The following is a 21,178-nucleotide window of genomic DNA, read 5'->3' as shown; positions in this document are numbered from 1 at the left end:
CGTCAAACCTGGATGGGGCCTATATTGCATTAACATTGCATAGTTCATCTATTTATAGGTGTAGACCTATCATTTGTCTATCTTATTGGCCTAACCAAGGCCTATACCCAATACAGTAGGCTATTGGGGCGATAAGACCACTGATATATCTGTTTGTGCCATAATTGGCTTCATCCATCCTGGATGTTTTTTTTCCTCTTTCCTTCATCTTGGCAACCACAAGATTTCACACGATGCTTTATTCCGAAGCAGACAGCGCTTTGCATGAATGAAGGCCTATGTGGGGTAGGGGCTGTGTTAGAGAGAGACATGCCATAAATTGAGATCGTCATTGATCCAAGCTGATGACACGTCTAAAACGTCGACAGCAGCTGGTCGACAGACCACTTCACTGCCACGTGGTGGACAAAGAGAGTATTGCAGTTTGTAGACCAAATGGCCAGAATGGATTTGCATAAATGTGCACTATAACCCGGTTGATTTATTTATGTGGCTAGGGGCCTAATACAGTATTTTCAACCTTTTGATGAAGCGCAGATGTGTGGCCAGAGAATTTCTAAATAGGTTATATATACATATAGACCTCGGTGCAGTAGCGTAATTAACAGCTGTTTGTTACAGCACCCTTTGACTACTGACGTAGCCCATGCGTAAACCAAGACACTCCCGCGAACATCTTTCCCGCGAAATTTGCGCGGAAGTTGAAGTCTTGAACTGAGTTGAAGTGGTTGAAGTGGAACTCTTCAGAACGACGGCCGAACTCTGCACGTGTTTCATCCACTGTTGGCACAATAATAATTTCCAACGATGAGTGAAGACACGAATGGAGAGCCAACAACCTTAAACGGGTAAATCGCATGTGGCCTGTTCCTTTCTAACATTTTAAGAGAACGTTAAACCAGAAACAGCTGCGGATGCTTAGGAAGGGTTATCATTCGGTGTTTATTGAAGTGTGATTTGTTATTGCCAGAGGCCCAAAAGTTATATCGAAGTTATATGTCCTGTCATGTTGGCAAACATAACGTAACTGTAACGTAGATGATTTTGGCGGAAATAACTAGGTAAGTCAAGTGGTGGATTCTCCTTCGCTCTGCCATTCCCTTAATTTTGGGTAGGCTAGCAGACCTTCCACGTCGATTTCCCCACGTCACGAAACGATGCAATTTGATAGGCCTAGCAACACGCATGCAAGGTTTGTTTGTTTGTCTGTTTTTTTTAATAAAGCGTAAAATGACCACGTAAAAAAAACTACGGACGTCAACCTGCTGGCGTAGGCTTGCATCCGCATGCCCGAATTTAGACAGAACCCATTTAATTCCAGGCTGGATGCAAATTACGGGGTAATATGCTTCTCTTTCACTTTGCCAGATGGGCAGGCTTGAGAGCACAGTATTATTTAATGGAATGGCTCTTTAAAAGAACCAGTTTATGAGCTGACTGGTAGTAGCCTACGTGTCTGCTCATTACAAGCGGAAAACTTTCAATCTGGTGGTCAAATCAACAATATCACAGTTGTATTTTCCTACAACCCTTTAACATTTTCCTATAATACTTTCAGGAGCAACACTGGAAATTACAGTAGAGTGCCAGACTCATCAGGCTTATGCCCTCTCTTTGAGTCTTGTATATAGTAGGCCTAGTGAAGTTACTTGACAGTCTCAGTGACCCTTACTGTTATGGTACTCTGAGACTGTGGGCCCTAATTTGAATGGTGAGCAATTTGCAGAAGCCTAGCTAGAGCAACTTCATAACTAGACAACATCTATTTGCTAGTGTAACATCATGGGTAAGACATTAAAGCTCAAACAGTCAGCTCAATGCTGCCGTATGCCACACCATAGGTGTATTCCATGCACAAGCACTTTGCCTGCTGACAGACTTTGCTAGCCATGCGTATTCATACTCAGTTCTAGTCAGAATTTGAGTTTGATACTTCTTCGTTGGGACGTGATTATGAGGCGTGTTTCAACTGATGGGGGAGTGCCTCTGCACTCAATTGGACAGACCTTACCAACAGGGCTCCAGACTAACTTTTTGCACTGGTTGCACTGGTGCGCCTAACTTTTTTTCTTAGGTGCACCAGCACAAAAGTTAGGTGCACCCAAATTTTCAACCACATCGCATTTAACACCGCAGCAGGTTCACTTTTTCCCCTTAATTACTGTCCTATATAGGTTGTCCTATGACTTATGATTTACAATTCTACAAGAAAAGTAACTTAATGAAGTGTTGGTGCTTTAATTGCTTCACTGAGCTGAAATTTAAACTTAAAAACATCCCAAGATGAATTAAATAAAAATAACAGTGAGTAAATCAACAGTGCACGTCTTTTAAGGGCTTCAAACTGCACATCTCATGGCTCAATGTCTTACATACTATCCTTCATGATATTTAGGCCTTGGCTAAACCAGCTCGCCATGCTAGCATCTTCCATAGAAATGTATTTGAGCACAATTTAAAGAGATGTTCCAAGTAGCCTGGGGGATTTTTATGTGATTTTGCAATCATGATTGCAATAATCATTTGACAGCCCCACAATGCAATTTACTTTTTAATTTTAGTATTTTTAAATTTCCAATAAGAACATCACTATGGTTAATGCAGTAACGAAATGGTTGCCACTTGCCATGCTCGATCTAAATGTGTCCATTCAATTCACCGTACACAATGACCACAGTTATACATGCAGGGAATATTCGGGCTTTAAATGTAGCAGCGATATTCGGTTTGCGCCAAATACCGGATTAAATTGATTGATGCCATCAGAATGAGTTTACACAACTCGCGCGCAAAACGAATATTGCTGTTGAAAACCGGGTTACTCCCTGCATGTAACTGCGGTCAATAACGCACTCCTTTTTCGGCAATATCTGTATCTCTGTCGTTTGGGAAGGCCTTGTATGCAATGCAATTTTAAGACGTCGTTTCATCTGCAATGACTCCTATAAATTTGGCGCAAGTGGCATTCCTGTACGTCGGGTTTAGGTTCAAACTATTTTTCTGGTGAATAATTATTTCGGACTGAACTTGGTGAAGGGAAGTTTCACTAGGCCTATCGTAGGCAACGATAAACTTGATCATCATCTCGGGCTCGTCTGATCGGTTTGCTGCTGCCAGCCGCCGAAAGGCAGTGGGGAGAGGGGACATTTATCTCGGCCTATGTGACCACACTGTAATGCAACTAAATCCACTCTGTTTATCTGACGGGTCTCTGACCCCTCTCTCTCTCTCTCTCTGCAGCACACGCATTTTCAAATTTACACACAGGCACTGGGCCACGGCCAATCAGAGGGGAGGTCCCGCCCTTCACTATCTGTGATTTGTTTAAACCACGATATTGGCCAAATATGTGTCTGTTATTGAACCAAAGGTAGTGTTTCAATGCGGACACTTTTTCCTCTCTCGAATAGCTGGTCGCACCGGTGCGACCTCCGATTTTTTTTTAGTCGCACTTTTGAAAAATTAGGTTGCATATGCGACCAAATTGGTCGCACTCTGGAGCCCTGCTTACCAATCAGAGCAATGAAATAGCCTACTGTGAATCCTGTAGGACGAACACCCAAACCATCCCTCTTCTCCACAAATGCCTTAACATTGTTTTCTAGTTGTTTTTTTAAAGTTATTGCGCCGTCAATATCTTGTACAACAGACGCAGTAGCGAAATCTAAATTTCTAGCTTCTAGCGACAGGCTTTTTGTTGCAAACAAAATCAACCAAAGCGAGCTCAGGTGACGTGATGGACAAGGCTCCCTCTGTCCATCGTACAAAGCCCGCACAAACAATTTGATTGGTGTAGTCGGTTCAAACCGCTCTGGTTCGGCCATAGTTGCTTCTCACTGGAACAAGACAAATTCCCGAAGACCGAATTTCCCGACCTCAAATTTTGTGGGTGAGGTTAAATTCGTGCTTGCTTCCAGGCACTTTGCCCGGCAAGTAAATTAGGGCCCTGTGTGTTTGAACAGCGATATGTGACTCCCTAACTGGTGTGGTGGTTTATCTAACTGTACTCAAAGAATCTCCCATGGAAATGTATGAGGTTAGTTCATAACGCAAACATGGCAGTCGTCTACACATAGTCCTATCCCTTCCACTGTCAAAAGTTGACATGTAAATACATCCTGCCAATCATGTAGTATGTTGTGAATACATCCTACCAATCATGTGTTGTGATCTCACAGCTGCAGCGAGGTTTTTATCGTGAAGCCTTGCGCACACGCAGTTCTGCCCAAAATAGATGCCCGATAAGTGCCCAAAATGTGTTGTAATATGGCCGCCGAGTGAGGGACTTCCCTAAAAGGACTTTGGTGTAAATCACTGATTATTCAGTCGTTGTACATAGGGATAGCCTTTTTTGGATCCGTTATAATAGTCTTAACCACCTCTTCAGTTGAGAGTGGAGCATTTAGCAAGGGGTAAAGGGTAAGGAGAAAACACACAACACACCAAAAAATATCAGTCTGGAGGGAGCTCTAACTCTGCGCTTCCTACCCATCTGCCTACTCAAACCATCGCTGAAAGGTCCTTGGTGGCAGAGAAGTGGTGTGAACAGTGCCACCCTTGGCCTCCTCTTCACCACCCACACGGGCATGAAGAGGTGCCTACTTCACCCTAGGGTGCCTCTCAAGAGTGCAACTTTAACCTCTTTGTACCTTGCCAAGAGGAACCTTTAGCCCCCGTCTGTCTCGCAGCCTGTGCTCATCCAACTGCTCTTGTACATTCAGCTTGTGTGTGTGTGTGTGTGTGTGTGTGTGTGTGTCTCACCGTGGCTGACAATGAATATGGCAAGGGAAATGGCTTGGTTATTATTGCATTTGTGTTGGAGAGCCTGAAATTAAGCAACACTCAAAAGCCCTCCTGACTGACTCGGTGAGTACAGCAAGATTTGAATAATGAGGAGCCCAATCTCTGTTTTGAGAATGCTTAGCGTCACACACACACACACAGAGCTGGAAGGTGTTGTTGCACCAGACACAGTAATGTCTGTCAATGAGATTGTTATAGATTTAGATGTTTGCATGCTATTCACGTCTTCTTAATGTTAGGTTTTCAGCCAGAGCTAAATGTGAGTGAGACCATTTCAGACTTTGGCACACCAGCATTGCTTTTTTCGTGTTCGCTGCTCTTTTTCTGCTCAGCGAAATGGCCACCTGTGCAATTCTCAAGTGAGCCCTGCACACCTGTGAGGGTTGCTTGTGTTTTGTTTTTTAAATCACAAGCAGGTAATTTCCTTCCACCGCAGCTAAGGCTCTCTGCCAAAAACAAAAAGACAAAGAAAGAGACGTATATTGAAGCACCAGACGTACTGCTGGCAAGAGCGATAATCTGTGGCTCACCAAAAAAAAAAATCCAGGCCGACGCTTCCTCAAGTGAATTCCTCGGAGGCGCGGAGCCACATTATCCCAGCTTTCATCCCTCCCAGCTGGGCTGCCACTTTAGCAATCAGGGCCCATCTCAGCCTGGACCAGTGGCAGCCCAGGGACTAATGCGCCCACCCGCATCTCATTAAGAGGCTTCCGTGGGCATGACGAGACATAATGGGCCGTGCATGGCTCCTGTGCCAGATGGTGCCAGCGCACTGGCCTGAAAGGGACACCGGGCAAAAGGGGTTTCCATCCCGTGCGTGGCGTGACTGCAAAGCGGAGTCCGCCCTGTTAGATGGATGGTGCCACTCATGGCACAGTTTTATTGTGTCCAAGTGTTTTAACGATGAAATCTTTTTGTAGGATCAGGACCAACATGGCAGTTACAGTATGTTGTGCGTAAATATTGTTATTTTAGTGAACGGACTGGCAATAGTGGAAATAATTCCTGAAATATTTCTTCATCTCAGATTTGTTAGTTAGTGCTTGTTTTAGATCTGTCTACTTCTTTTCTCAGTGGTAGGCCTAGTTGGTCTTTTATGTCGCAGATGTAAACATGTGATCATATACAAACATCCCAAGTATAGGCTATTTACACTCGGATCATTTTGTATCGTCTCGTCTCAGAGGACCCGGTCGCCTCCGTAACGCTCATTTGAAGCCATAGCCTTTTATTTTTATAAAGGCTGTGCTGCTGTTTAAAGCAGCAAAGTGATGCCATTAGGCTACTTTAACACACCCTAGGCCCAGCCATGACGGACTGGCAGTGGAGTTTTCAAAGCTTTAACGAGGCCCACACTCCCACACAGGTCTTTGATTTCTCTCCCCTCGCAGTCTCTAGGGTAGCCGCGGATGAAACGGCTGCGTGGCTGCCTCGTCTGTTTTTGGGGTGAGGGGGGGGGGGGGGGCGCTGGCGGGCTGAGCTGGCAGTGGCACCAGACTGTCCAGGCTCTTGTTGGTCGCAGGTGGCTTGCCTTTAATCGGCGACTCCATCTCAGACCTGCCACGAGAAGCGAGGAGGCGGCGGGGCACTGCAAAATTCATGTCCCGTGTCAGAGCCAGTCACCTCGCTAATGATGTATAAAGGCCCAGAGCTCAGTGGTGACGCGTTAAATAATGTTTCCCCCTTCAAAAAACCTGATGCACTGCCGAGGACTCATGCACTGCAGAACATCACACACACACACACACACACACACACACACACACGATTCAGACTGTAATTACCATGGACAATCTGATCTACGATGCCAAAATTGGCCTTTTCTTTTCTTAAGAAGGGGCTCAGGTGGCCAGCAGAATCAAAGATGGGTGAAGTGTTTGCTTCCTTGCAATCAGCAGTGCTGGGGCTCATTTTAGTGAGCGGCATGGCCATCGCCATCCCTCCAGCAAGGAGGGGAGTGTGCTGTGTTTTTAAAAAGCCTCATCTTGACCAAAGACTGCCCCCCCCCGTCCTGCCCTCACCTTTTCTGTGCTTCTGTGTCCCCACTCCAGCATAGCAGCATCTACATTTAATCTGCCATCTCTCTCCTCTTAGTATCTTCTCTGTGTAGCTTTTATTTAATGACATTGTATGTCCTTCTGTTGGCATCTGCATGTGTTTGAATGTCTTGTTTCCACCTTAGACCTCAGTCTCCCCTGGATGTTTTTTGTTTTCACTCTCTCTACCCTCTGGCATAGGGTGCAGAACGAGGTGCCCATTGGGAAGAGAGGGGACTACCTGGATTGAATTTGGATTCTCCCCCATTGGGAAGAGAGAGGACTACCTGGATTGAATTTGGATTCTCCCCCATTGGGAAGAGAGAGGACTACCTGGATTGGCCTGGGTACTTTGGATTTAATGTTCTCTTTCTCTCCTCTGGTGTAGGGTGCAAAGCGAGGTGCCAGTTGGGAACAGTGAGGGGCCCATTGGGAAGAGGGAGGACTACCTGGAGTGGCCTGAGTACTTTATGGCGGTCGCTTTCCTGTCTGCTCAGAGGAGCAAGGACCCCAACTCTCAGGTACCATTGCCTATGAGTCCATTTAACTCTCCAGCCATCTGTCTGTTCTGCTCCTGTTCTGATAATCCCTTTTCCCTAAAACTTTTCTCCTTTTTTAATGTTTTTTTCCCCTATTCCCATTCACATAGTTCTGTCTCTTGCAGTCTTTGTTCCTGCTTATCTTCTGCCAGTTTCTCTTTGGATGTCTGTCTCTCTCTATCTCTCTCAATCTTGGTGTGTGTGTGTGTGTGTCTCTGTGAGTCTGTCTGTTTCAGACTCTTCCTCTCACACCTCCAGCTGGGAGCTGACGCAAAAACCCCAGCCCTATTCCCACCACCACCACCACCACCGCCGCCTGGCCGCCTGCCTCTTCCCCTGCCCGCCCCTCCTTCCTCTCCCCAGCACGCCCGCCTTCTCTCTCCCTACGCCTCTCAGTATGAAGCCTGTTCCAAGACAGGGGCTTCGCCATGAAAAATTAACTGGCCTGCCAGGCCCGTCCCGGTCCAGGGCTGGCCAAGAGCCAGAGGCGGAGACCCCAGCACCCAGGAGTTCTTTGGTGGGCCTTTGAACAGGTTTTGTAGGGCTCGAACCCAGACCTGGCTCTGTTCGGCCCATGGAGGGGAGGGGTGCTGCAGAGTGAGGGATTGTGGGATGGCTGGGCCTGGCAGCTGGTGGTTGTTTGTATCCATCCGGTTGCCCTCTTCGTTACCTGTCAGGTTTGATTGACTTGGAAGCGGATTTATTTATTTTTTTGTACTGAAAGTTTCTTTACTTGGCACATGATGCATGACCCTGTAACTTTGCGATAAGACTTGTTTTGAGTTGGGAACAGTAGTGATGGTTATTTTCCTAGTACCACAGTTATCTGGAAACTCAGTCAGGATGAAGGTCAATCAGGAAACGGGCTTTATTCTTTCAGTGATGCGCATCAAGGGACAGACACAAGCTTCACCAGGAGGATTTACCCGTATCTCTACTGAAAAAGGGTAATATCCTGGACTTAAGTATGTTACAAGCAAAGGGGTGGGGGGCATGGCCTCTTGTTGTAACACCATCAGGTCTGGCCCCCCTTTATTGTTCTTTAATTAAAACTCCCCCTTGCTTGGGATGTTTTATCAGGCCATGGCCACGCGCCGACCATTTTTCTGAAAACGGTGTTTTATCGTTTTGACCTTGCTTCCACATGAACACAGCATTTTAGGTGACCAAAAACGATAGCTTTCGAAATCTGGTTCCAAGGGGGGTACTTTTGAAAACCTTGTTTTCCTCGTGCCGTGTGACCATCAAAACCGGCGTTTTAGTGACTACATAGGCCTTGAAAAGGGCTTAAAGGTTTTAGCTGTACCAAGTCATCCCAGTACTAATAAGCACAGGATCGTTTAGTGGAGTTCAACATCTTCCAAAGAGAATGTCAGCTGCAGTAAGGCCTGTTTTGACAGCTCTGTTATAACTCCAAACACACAAACAATACAAAACATAAACTCTTGAGACAAAAACAACCAAACATGACCGCTCAAACCATATGATTAATGGAGTTGAAATAGTAGAAAAGTAAAATGCACACAAAAAACTGTGTGTGTCTACATGTGATGGGTATGTTTTGCCTGTTTTTGACAGTCGTATTTTAGACGTTGTAATTGCAATTTTCTCTTTTTAATTGTGCTTAAAAAACACAACAGATCACTGCATTGGTCTGCACAGCCAGGGCGGTGTGTTGCAGGCGTAATTCATCTCTGAACATCCTATATAGGTGCATCCCTCTCACATTATGGTTTGCATCAACTCATTCCTCCAGGAATCTCAACATCAAAGTGAAATGTGCATATGCACTTTTCTTTTTTTCTTTTCTCAAAGTATACTGAGTGCGAGTGTGTGTGTATGCGAGTGTGTGTGTATGCGAGGGTGTGTACGCCTGTGTGCTTGCTGCCCACCCCCCTCTCAATAAGTGTGTCCTTGTGGGAGAACCAGAGGCCAGGCTACTGTGGGGGCGCAGCAGGGCTTCCTGTGTCCCACTAACCCTGCGCAACCTTCCCAGCATGCACCTCTGCCGGAGCTTGCCAGCCACACCTGCTGCAGGGAGTTAGGGGGGGGGGGACATCAGGCCAGGATGGAGGGAACGTGAAAAAGATACCGAAAGAGAAGGAAGAAACGACAGCAGAGAGGGAGGAAAGGATAAAGCAGAGGGTGTGTGTTCCTACCCATGTTGCTCTCTGTGTTGGGGCAGAAGGATTTTTCTTTTTTGTCTAGTTTGTGAGTGCAGTAGCCAGAGTATTTTCATTGTATGTAGATAATGAGGTAGTTGAGAGATGAGCAGAGAGAGCATCATGGTGAGGGCTTTTCCTTTGAACTCGTGCCTGCACAAGACTAGAGAGAATGAGACTCTCTTGCTGCTTCGTATCGCTGGTGCTTTTTATTCTATGTCTCTTCTGTGTCTGAGTAAATACTCATCTCTGTAAGGGGTGACGGGAACCAGTGAAAGTTAACTACCAACAGTGATTCACTTTCCTCACAAGAACACGCTGTGCCTTTTATGAAAAGGGCTTTTTGTTTGTGTGTGTGTGTGTGTTTGCCTGCATGTGTGACTTGCACATGAATGTAAGCACACACACACTGTCGTTAGGGTAAAATCGCGGTCCTAACGCTTAATGCTGCACTCCGTGAAGAGGGTGTGTGTGTGTGTGTGTGTGTGTGTGTGTGTGATGGCTGTTTTGTGCGGCCACTTCGGTCCGTACGCGTGATCTCTTGGCCGTGCCAGTTGTCTCTCGGCTTTGGCTGACGGAGGAGAGACGTGGGCGCAGCAGCGTGTCGGCCATACTTCCCGCTGGTCGGGAGCCGGGTTAGTGAAGGGCTTGGTGCTGGGTAGAGATAGCCAGGGGTGAAACAGTGTGGAGAGCACGCTGCTCTGGTACTGCACAGATCAAAGGAGCGCCCCCCCGAGGAGCTGCGCACTCCGCCGCTTTTTGATGTTGTATATGACAGTGGTGCTGGAGAACCAGATACACGCCAAGGCCAAGCATGAGCGGTTTTACGCCAAAATCTGTAATCGTGTTTATGTGATCGACAGAGTGTGTGTGTGTGTGTGTGTGTGTGTGTGTGTGTGTGCGCGCATGCGAGTACACATTTGTCACCGTAGGTTTGTAAGCTCAATGTTAAGTTAAATCATTACATGGTCATGTGTTGTTTTGATCATCTTTTCACATCTTTTCTGCAGATTTTTGTTTTGTTTTGTTTTAATGAAGGCAGGTTGTCGCAGATGAGGTGAGGTGGCTTTATCGGAGCTCCTCCTTGGCGTGACGCCTGCGTGGCAGGCCAATTCCACATCAGCGGCGTCGTGCGTTTGATTTCAGACGCATCGTTGTATTTTGGGTGCTTCTTAACGCCATTTGGCTTCCTCTAATTGGCATCCCTTAGAAGTTGCTCCCAGCTGGAATTGTCTTCTGCTTCTTTGCACAACCCAAAATCGGTTAACCTGAATAACTTACCCCCCTACCAACACATAAAGGTACACACAGACACACACACACACACACTCACACTCTCGATTTAAAACTTTCAATCCACTGCTGTGCTCCATTTACACAGTCGAAACTCTCAATGCAAATTTGCCAGGAGTCGTGCATGGTGGGGAGGAAGAATAGGAACAGGAGGCAGATTTCAAAGTGCTCCTATCAAGGGCCGGCTTTTGTTGCCTGTGAAGTGGGCTGCCTCCAGCTCAGCGTCAGTCGCGGTGACGTCCATTCATTTAGTTTGGATGGCCCACACCGAGGACACTGATGGGTCATTCACAATGGAATTGAGATGGCAGAAGAATGCCCCCAACCCTCCCCTCTTGTCCTGTCCTGTTCCCCTACTGTTCCGGAGTCTCTACCTTCCTGTCTTTGTGAACGCCTGAAGTCTCACTGCTCTTTGCTGTCTCCTCGGCTGGAGATGTGGTGAACGGGGACGTCTTCTGTTGACTAGTTCAGTCCTACCTGTCTGCCTTTGTGGCCACTGGTTTTGTTTTGCTGAATCGTCCCATTTCTTGAACTCGGCTGACGCACGTCAACGTTTTCTTTCTGTCCAAGGTTGGGGCCTGCATTGTGAACCCGGAGAATAAGATTGTGGGCATCGGCTACAATGGGATGCCCAACGGCTGCAACGATGACCTGCTGCCCTGGGCTCGCGCTGCTGCTGACAGACTGGACACCAAATATCCCTATGGTGGGTAGCAACTCCAACTTCTATCATGACAAAGTACATACATTTACTTTTACATTTATTCATTTAGCAGATGCTTTTATCCAAAGTGACATGTCCGCTTACATATGTCAATTATATTACACGCATACAGTGTGCATAATCAATATAACACAATGTATGCATCATTTAAGGTATAGGTATGTAAATGCTGTAGAAGAGTGGTTCAATATTCCATACAGTGGCGTACATAAATGTATATACCCTGTTCATCGACATCTTGGATACATAAGATTGCCAAGTGTTTGTGAAGTGCTTGTAAGCCTACATGTGCAGTTATGCAGTTGCCTACGTAGCTGGAGTGGATAATTGCACACATGGCACAGTTTGCGATCAATCAGCGAATACCTAAGCACTTTATGTGAGGGAAGGGAGAGACGCACCTGCTCTGCAATTAGCCACTCAAGTTTTGTAAGACCAGTTCCGCACCACACCGAGATGTTGGCAGGAGCAGGAGAGTGAGTGGATGGCGAGCTTCTGCTTAATATAGGCCGTGCAGCTGTACGAGCAGGGAACGGCAACCTCTACGCCCCCCCGGAGCGAGCGCCCATACGGTAAGCTCCCACCTGCCGTGCACAACCCCCCCCCTCCCCTACCCAACCAGCTCACACACGCACCTCCCCACTGCCGCCCCCTGCTGGTTCGCACAGCTGTGCCGCTCCGTGAGCCTGAGCCGTGCGCCAGTTTCAGCACCCCCCCCCGCCCACACACACACTGACCCTGTACTTACAACATCCTCTTCGCTCATCCACTCATTCACCACATAGTGCCTTAAATCCACTCATTCACTTTTTATAGTACACTAAATCCACTCATTCACTTTATAGTGCACTAAATCTGCTCATTCACTACATAGTACACTATATTCACTAATTCGCTATAGTGCATTTAATCCCCTCATTTACCACATAGTGCATTAAATTCCCCTCATTCACTACATAGTACACTAAATCTACTCATTCACTACATACTGTAGTGCATTAAATTCCCCTCATTCACTACATAGTACACTAAATCTACTCATTCACTACATACTGTAGTGCATTAAATTCCCCTCATTCACTACATAGTACACTAAATCTACTCATTCACTACATACTGTAGTGCATTAAATTCCCCTCATTCACTACATAGTACACTAAATCCACTCATTCACTACATACTGTAGTACACTAAATCCACTCATTCACTGCGTAGTGCACTAATAGTGAATCATGCCATGTAGTTATTCATTCTAAAGTGCACTCTGTATTAAATGAATGGATGTTCCGAACTCAAGCTTTGCTCTTTCCCTCTAATCCCTCCTTTCGCCTCATTTTATCTTGGCATCGTCTGTTTCATGGCAACCGCGCCACAATACTGATGCGACGTGCACATGCTTTGCGAGGTGGCATGCTGTGGGTGAAGAGACAGACCTGAAGCTGTCGCTGATGCTAGCAAGATCTGAGATTAGCGGGTGAGGCTGTCATGGCAGAAGGTTGTGACTGATAGAGGAGGAGATTGACTCCCAGAGGTAGAGGGATCTATGTTGCAAGATTGCCAGCAGCAGCAGCAGCGGCAGCAGCAGTAGAAGAAGAAGACGACACTGGTAGGTGATGCAGCACGGCTCTACTAGTGCCCTGCAAGCTCAGTGGAGCTGGAGGTAGATGTTGGTGGTTGGAGTAATGGAGGAGCACTTTCAGGGAGAAGAGGAATGGAGACGACTCGGGGAGGTTTGGGGAAGAGAGCGGAGAGTCCAAGGCATCGACTCGGGAGGTTGGAGGAAGAGAGCGGAGAGTCCAAGGCATCCAGAGCAGCAAAGTCCAGTCTCTTGGGTGAAATGACACCGCAGAGCAATACGTGTGTTTTACCACCTTAGACACCCCAGCTCCCGTTCCCCTCTGCTGTTCCTCAGGTCGTAACTAATGCTGGCCGAGGCGAGCCGGTTGCCGCACTTGACCTGTAGATGGCGCTGGCGGCCAACACTTGTAGTGAGTGAGCACGGGGAGAGGCGAACGGTGAGCCTCTTCAATGAGGGAGTCTCTGGGGGACTCTACTGCTGTCCTCTCTGGCTCGCGCTCTTAATGAATCAATTAGGCCGTCCGGTAATCAAAAATGGCACATTTTTAAAGGCCGCTGTGATTTAAAAAATAAATAAAAATAAAGCCCTGTAGAAAATCGCCCACTGTAGGTGCTCTCATCACTCAGAGCAGTTTAATGAATTTTAAGCTTTATGTTATTTATTTATTTTTTTACTCTTCTCGGACAATACATGCCTAGATAAAAAAAATAGTCTAATTTGTCATGTTAGAGATGTTCTCATGGACAATAACTAGTGTTGAAGATGCACCATTCAAGGCAGTAGAGGCTGGATGGTTCAGCTTTACACTGTGTGTGTGTGTGTGTGTGTGTGTGGTGAGGCGAGGTAACATATCGTAGCTGCGGCTGATTGAAGGCGGGGTCACGGAAGGACGCGGCTCTCCACGGGGGCAAACGTGCGACTGTACATTATTTAAAATGGCTCCCATGGGGGAGATAGCGATAGCGAATGAGGGAAATGGATGTTCCGCCCACAACGCGCAAGGTGACTCTGTGTCAGCAAATAAGTCCGACAAAAAAAAAAGATAAAAAAAGGAAGAGAGTGAGAGTGAGAACGTGAAGGAGAAGTTCATAAGTAACGGCTTGGGTCAGTCCCCCCCCCCCCACCCCCCAGTACGAGGGTAGCAGGTGGCACGGTGAAGGAGAGCGTGAGGTGAGGTGGTGAACTGGTCGGGAGTGTGAAAAAGACTGAAGGAGATTGGGGGTGGGAGGGGGGTGTAATAGGATTTGTCAGTGGTGTGTACTTGGTTGATGTGTTGAACTCCTTGCGACCCTCTCTGTCTCTGCTAAGTCGCTCTGCCAACAGCCAGGCCATGCTACAGTTGCACACACCTTTACAGGGTGGAGGCAGGTCACGTTTAACACTTCAAACTACATGTGTACATAGTTGTCTGTGGTGTACCGTATCTATTTATACATGTATGTATGCTTGTGACTACACTGTGTCAGAATGGCTCCAGGGAGATTACCACATAGCCAGAACTAGCCACAAATTAATTCTAAGAACCGCCATAAGCCCCCCCTGCCCCCCATGAAAGCATTCTGCGCCACACAATTCTCATTTAGCAGCCATTCTTAAAGAGAGCCTCTGTTTCCATACACACAGAGATGCTGCCTCTCCTTTTATCTCCAGTATTCCGTTGTAATCTCCTAAACCCTGGCATGCGGAACAATTATGGAGGGAAAAATATCCATCCATCCTGGAGTAGGTTTTCTGTGGCGTAGGACACGGCGAGAAACGCTTTGTGTGTTTTTTTTTTTTTTTTGTAATCTTAGAGGTGTTGTGGTGTTTGGCTGGCAGAACTTCCACTGTGCAGTGGGAGAATAATGACAGAAAAGCTTAGCCTCCTGCTCCGACTGATCGCCCAAATCGCTGCAGTTTATTTTCACCGCGTCTAGCCGCTAGCGAGCGGCTGACCGTGCGGGGGTTGCGGGGAGTTCTGTCGTATGCATTTTGTCACGGTTGCAGGCTGTGTGTGTGTGTCTGGTGCATGTGTTTGTCATGGGCGCAGGGTGGGTGGGTGGGTTGGTGTGTGTGTGTGTGTGTGTGTGTGTGTGTGTGTGTGTGTGTGTGTGTGTGTGTGTGTGTGTGTGTGTGTGTGTGTGTGTGTGTGTGTGTGTGTGTGTGTGTGTGTGTGTGTGTGTGTGTGTGTGTGTGTGTGTGTGTGTGTGTGTGTGTGTGTGTGTGTGTGTGTGTGTGTGTGTGTGTGTGTGTGTGTGTGTGTGTGTGTGTGTGTGTGTGTGTGTGTGTGTGTGTGTGTGTGTGTGTGTGTGTGTGTGTGTGTGTGTGTGTGTGCGCGCGCGCGCGTCATGGGCGCAGACTGTGTGTGTGTGTTTTGTCACAGGCGCAGGCAGCGGTGCAGTCAGAGAGATGAAGGGCCACAGGTGCTGCTCACACTCCACCACCAAAACTGGCTGGCTGCCATCGCAGATTGCCCTAAAGCCACCTCTCTTTCTGACACATACACACACACAAACGCAGACGGACAGAATAGAATCATTCTATTAACTCGCTTTGTCATGGCAGCAGCTCTGCACCATATTTCTGTAAAGAGATGTTTGATGCTATAGAACTTGTTTTTTGTGTTCTCTGTGTGTGTGTCTTGTGTTGTGTGGAAGGGTGTTAACTGCTACTGTCAATTAATGAAACTGAATATCAATGATAGACATGTGGATTTCCAGTAGTGAAATTGATCTATATTTTTGTTAGTTACGTGTGTGTGTGTGCGTGTGTGCGCGTGTGCGCGTGTGTGCGTGTGTGTGTGTGTGCTCGTGCACCTTCTGCTCTGTGGGCAGTGTGAAGCTTGCTGTCCTCTTCTCTCTGTTTCGTGCAGGGTCTGTCTCATTAGCTGGCCGGTGCTGAGAAGGACAGAGTGCACCTCACTGGCCATCTGTCTGCGCTAACAAGAGCAACACACACACGCTCTCTCTCTCTCTCTCTCTCTCTCTCGCTCTCTCTCTCTCTCTCGCGCTCTCTCTCTCTCTCTCTCTCTCTCTCTCGCGCGCTCTCTCTCTGCCTCCATGTCTCTCTTCCACTCACACACATATATGCGCACACACGCACAAAATGTGTGTGTGCGCAGAAGTTTCAGGCCGTTCTCAGTAGCTGTCTTCAGGCCCTCTTTGGCTCCACTTGAGGAGTGCTGGGCATTTCTGCCCATGCTCACATAAGAGCACACCACTCCCACGTCCTCCGCTTTAGAAGTGCCCCACGTCCTCTGATGCATCTGACCTTCAGCAGGCAGCCTCTCACTCTGCCAGGTCAAAGCAATGGCAAGAGGTGCTGGACAAAGGCAGCTGTAGTGCACAATGTTACGAGAATTATTCATCAATATTGACATTTTCGTTTTGGCTTTTTTTTGGCTTTTTTACGCCAAAACGAAACATTTTTTATTGATGGTTTTGGTGCAGCTTCGTTGCCGTTTTTTTGTTTTTGTTAAAGCAACACCAAAGAACTTTCCCTCTGTCGCATGCACGCTATTTGTTTATCCAGCACCGGCTTTGCAAATAACAATGTCCACAGACAAGGTAGAATATGTTGCATGATTTATGAAAGTACGATGTATTGCGACATCAAACGTAAGTCAAATTTGTAGTTTCTTATGTCTCATTCCATCGAACTACAGATCCGCTTCCCGATCTGGCAAACTTACATAGTGCGGTTATAGCCGATAGAGGGCTGCAAAGCGAATGCGAAATGCCAATGATTTTCAACTATATATAACCGTCTGTTGGCCTGCCCATCATAGCAATGCTTTTTGATAGATGAAACTTTGCTTAGCTTTAAACAGTGGACAGCCACTCAGACTAATGAGTACTCATGAGGATGTAAGTGGAACAAAAACAACATATCAAGGATATACGACTCAGAAAGACTGGCACTTCTGTAATTTGAAGCTATCTTGGCTTGAAATCTGATGATGTGAAACACTGCCACAAAGGTAACTCTGTTGCTTTCATCTTGTTTATGAGAAATAGAAGGCCACAGCAACCTGCTCAGACACTCTTTATGCCAAAGACAGAGTTGAAGACTTCATAACAATCTATTGTATATTTTGTGAGTCATGGGAATGTTATTGATGTTAGTTATTGATGACAAAAAATACATGACTTTGACTGCAACGAATGCAGCAGCAGTATTTGCAGTACAGTAATGTGTGATAATGAGGTTCTCTATATTTTTCTGTAACTGTTCACAAATGCTAAGCTAATTAGAAAATCTTGTCACACACACACACACACACACACGCAGAGGCTGTAGTTTAAGAGAAACAGAAACACCCAGCCGCCTGTTGGCAGCAGTGCATAGCTGTAGCCTTGGCTTAGGCGCGGCATGGAGAACAGCCGTGCAGATTCCATACAGCCACGCCGCTCGTGCGCGTGTAATTGGCCGCAGGTGGACGTGGTGCGGCGTTCCAATTGCATGCCACCCCTCTCGCTGTGTTTTGCCGTTTTGTTGCAGCTTTTATTAATCATGCTGGATTGATGGCTGGCGGAAAATTAATAGCTTGGAGTCTGGAAGGGAAAAGTTACTCATTTTTCTCCCCCACCCTTTTTTTGTTTGTGTCAAGAAAAGAGAAAATCGAAGTGCAGTTGTTTGGGATGGCGGCGGTGTTTTTTTTTTTTTTTTACATTTTTTTAAGAAGGATGATTATGTTGGTGGGTAATGCTGAGGCGTTTGTATTCCAAGAACAAAGGAATGCAAAACAACACTTTTGGCAGATTAATGTTGATCAGCGGGGCGATGGACAAGGCTTTGTCTCAGGCACAGTCAGTCTTCACTTTTCATTACAGGAGGAAGTGTGTGTGGGGGCTGAAGGGGGGGGGGGGTTCTTCCCCTGCAGACTAATTTGGGATTTAGTTTTGAGGAGAACTTAAGTTTCATCCATTTTCTCTTTCTCTCAGTATTTCTCTTCCTCTCTTTCTGGCCTCCTCCCGCCTTAACCATTTTTCCCCCTTTCAAACGACAAGTTAATGTTTTCACAGATGGAATAAATTTCCCATGTTGTGTTTTGCTGGCAGTTTTTCCGCCAAGCTGAAAATTCCTCTCATGCTGTTAGTGGAGACAGTACATAGTCACATCCTGCAAACCTCTCTCTCTCTCTCTCTCTCTCCCGTCTCTCTCTCTCTCTCTCTCTCTCTCTCTCTCTCTCTCTCCCGTCTCTCTCTCTCTCTCTCTCTCTCTCTCTCTCTCTCTCTCTCTCTCCCGTCTCTCTCTCTCCCTCCCTTGCTCCCCAACTCAGTCGCCCTGTGTTGTGTACCCCCAGCTCTTCTCTCATTAAAGCCATAATGGTATACTTAGTATCTGTCACCGGCAGGGGTTGCTTGCCTGTCCTTGTCACTCCCCCATTGGGAAAACCATAACAAGAGAACAAATGGGGCATCGCTGGGTTGGCTCTAATGATGCGCCCTAGACTCTCGCTAACCCCGTGACAGCAGAGCCGTGCAGATGAGCGCTACTGTCGATACCGGGCCCCATATGGCACGAACCACAGCGCAGTCGGTTGGCAAGGAGGGGGGTACGATCAGAGCCTGCCCCCCTTCTGAGTGGCTGCGAGCTGCTCCTCTTGAAAGCGGAATAATAATTGGGCCTAATGCACAATTACGGTCAGCCGCAGTCGTAACCTAGTTAGCCCACATTGTGTCCTGAAGTGCTCTTGTGGAAGGACTGGATTGCTTTTTTTATGCTACCTGTAAAAGAGGCATGGGGAATTACCACTTTATTAATCACAATAAATATGTATGTTTTTGATAATATGAATATCTGAACCTTAGATATGAGATGCAGTGGTGGTTGAGTTAAACAAGTCTAAAAGGATTGATACCCATTTCTTTTTTTTTTTTTTTTAGAGGACTTTGCACCGTGCAGTGCCTGTGTGGAAAATGGCACTTGTTACTTTTTCAACTTGAGATGAACTTTGCGAGAAGCATTAGCCTGCAGAGGGAAATTAGTGCTTCTCTCATTTGTTAGCGCGAGGCATCGCAACATGAGACGCCATCGCTAAGCGCCTGCTTTTTGGCTAATGAACGTTATTAGTATGCGTCACCCTCCGTGTGTACGCACGTGTGTGTGCCCCTCTCTCTCTCTCTCTCTCTCTCTCTCTCTCTCTCTCTCTCTCTCTCTCTCTCTCTCTCTCCTCTGTAGCCACTGTCCCTACATCTTCTGATCCAGTCACACCTGCCAGTCAAAGCTACGTCATCAGATGAATTTCCTCATGAGTGAAATAAAGATTTGATTTTGTTCATTCTTTACGCTCTCTTTGCAGCCACCATTAGTGATTTCTCTCCCCTCTTACGTTCATCTTGTCTCTCGTGTCTCTCTCCTTCTCCCTTTCTCATATGCCATGCTCGGTGGGAGTGGTGGGCATTTGGGTGGGGGTGCTGCAGCGGGCGCGTGGTGCGCTGCCATCTCTGATGGGCTAATTCATTTAGCGTAATTAACGTGTGTGAGCTGACTGATTAGGCGGGGACCAGTGGCTTATGCAGTGAAGAGCCGACATCTGTTCACAACAACTGCCTGACACTCTACCTGCTTCAACTCTGCCATGCCCGGAAAAGGCGTGCGTGTGTGTTTGTTTGTGTGTCCGTGTATGTTTGTGTGTGTCTGTGCGTGCTTGTCCGTTTGTTGTTGTCCAGTACATAATTCAGTGTTGTGTGTGTGTGTGTGTGTGTGTGTGTTGCCTTCTCTAACGGCGGTTCCTCTCCATCCTTGGGTTGCAGTGTGCCACGCCGAGCTGAATGCCATCATGAACAAGAACTCTGCAGATGTGAAGGGCTGCACCATCTACGTGGCCCTGTTCCCCTGCAACGAGTGTGCCAAGCTCATCATCCAAGCAGGTGAGCGCTGGTCGAGCCACAGAGCTCATCATCCAAGCAGGTGAGCGCTGGTCGAGACACAGAGCTCATCATCCAAGCAGGTGAGCGCTGGTCGAGACACAGAGCTCATCATCCAAGCAGGTGAGCGCTGGTCGAGACACAGAGGCAACGATGAAAGGACGGGGACAGAAACTCAATCAGAAGGGATGCAGTTGAACATTCAAAACAAATTGGAAAAAACGTGTGTGTGTATGCTCGTGTGTGAGAGAGTGTGTGTTTATAAATAGGCACAAGGGATGCAGTTAAACATTCAAAACAAATTGGAAAAAACATTTGTGCCCAAATTCCTTCACTCACAAGCGTAGAAATGTATTCATGGCACCTATTTATAAACACACACTCTCTCTCACTCACATGTGCATACACACAGACACACACACACACGTGCACACATACTCCTCCTTGGGTCATGTTGCGCCCTTTCGCTCCTTCACAGCAGTGAAGTGATTCTTTTGGTTAATTGCTGTCGTGCTGTTACTACAGGTAGCACACTGTGTGTGAGGTGCTCTCTGCATGTCATTATCTGTGTGTATGTGTGTGTGTGTGTGTGTGTGAGGGAGAGAGAGAGCGAGAGAGAGAGAGGGAGCGCACACTTTGGGAATTGTGTGGTCTTTCTTTTGTGTGCATCGCAAGGAAAGCAGGGACCCACTGAAAAGCTCTTCAGGGGGCTCTTACACACACACACACACACACACACACACACACAGACTCCTATGGAATATGAGGCTCTCTCCTGCAAGGAAGCCGTGAGATGCTTTTTTGTCCTCTGCTTTTTTCTCATCCATCCATCCAATTCCCCATCTTCCTTCATTTCCCTCCTTCAGTTCCTCCATCTATCATGCCTCTGTCACCACAACGCTCTCACTCTTTAACACATCTTTTTTTTAAATCCTCATTTACTTCCCAGGATCCCCTGCTGTTGGTCCAGAAGCGTAGGCCTCCTGTAGCTGCATGCCGGAGCAAGAGACGCGCGCACACACACACACACACACACGCTCGTACACCTACACACACACACACGCTTGTACACGTACACACACATACACAAACTCTTGCTCATTGACTCACTTTTTCTGTGATCATAGGCAGAGCTTTTCCCGTCTCCCTGGCTCAGTGGGGTGTAGGCACTACATTTTGCATCTCTCTCTC

General features: G+C 47.1%; 1 protein-coding gene across 3 annotated transcripts in view; it reads left to right on the top strand.

The window, feature by feature from the left end:
• The first annotated feature begins 637 nt into the window (after window positions 1-637).
• Window positions 638-21,178, top strand: part of dctd (dCMP deaminase) — a 52,235-nt gene continuing 31,694 nt past the window's right edge. For all 3 annotated transcript variants that reach the window (XM_076295822.1, XM_076295823.1, XM_076295825.1), the window contains exons 1-4: window positions 638-848; window positions 7,228-7,360; window positions 11,404-11,539; window positions 19,874-19,990. In XM_076295822.1, the coding sequence (XP_076151937.1) occupies window positions 808-848; window positions 7,228-7,360; window positions 11,404-11,539; window positions 19,874-19,990 (427 nt within the window). In that variant the 5' untranslated portion in view covers window positions 638-807. The remainder of the gene's footprint in view (window positions 849-7,227; window positions 7,361-11,403; window positions 11,540-19,873; window positions 19,991-21,178) is intronic.

This window comes from Alosa pseudoharengus, unplaced genomic scaffold (assembly GCF_046254945.1).
Source record: "Alosa pseudoharengus isolate Yale_2024_CS ecotype anadromous, Long Island Sound unplaced genomic scaffold, YU_APseudo_1.1 YU_APseudo_1.1_scf_2, whole genome shotgun sequence".
NCBI classification, from domain to species: Eukaryota; Metazoa; Chordata; class Actinopteri; order Clupeiformes; family Clupeidae; genus Alosa; species Alosa pseudoharengus.
This window is presented reverse-complemented; position numbering and strand designations above follow the sequence as displayed.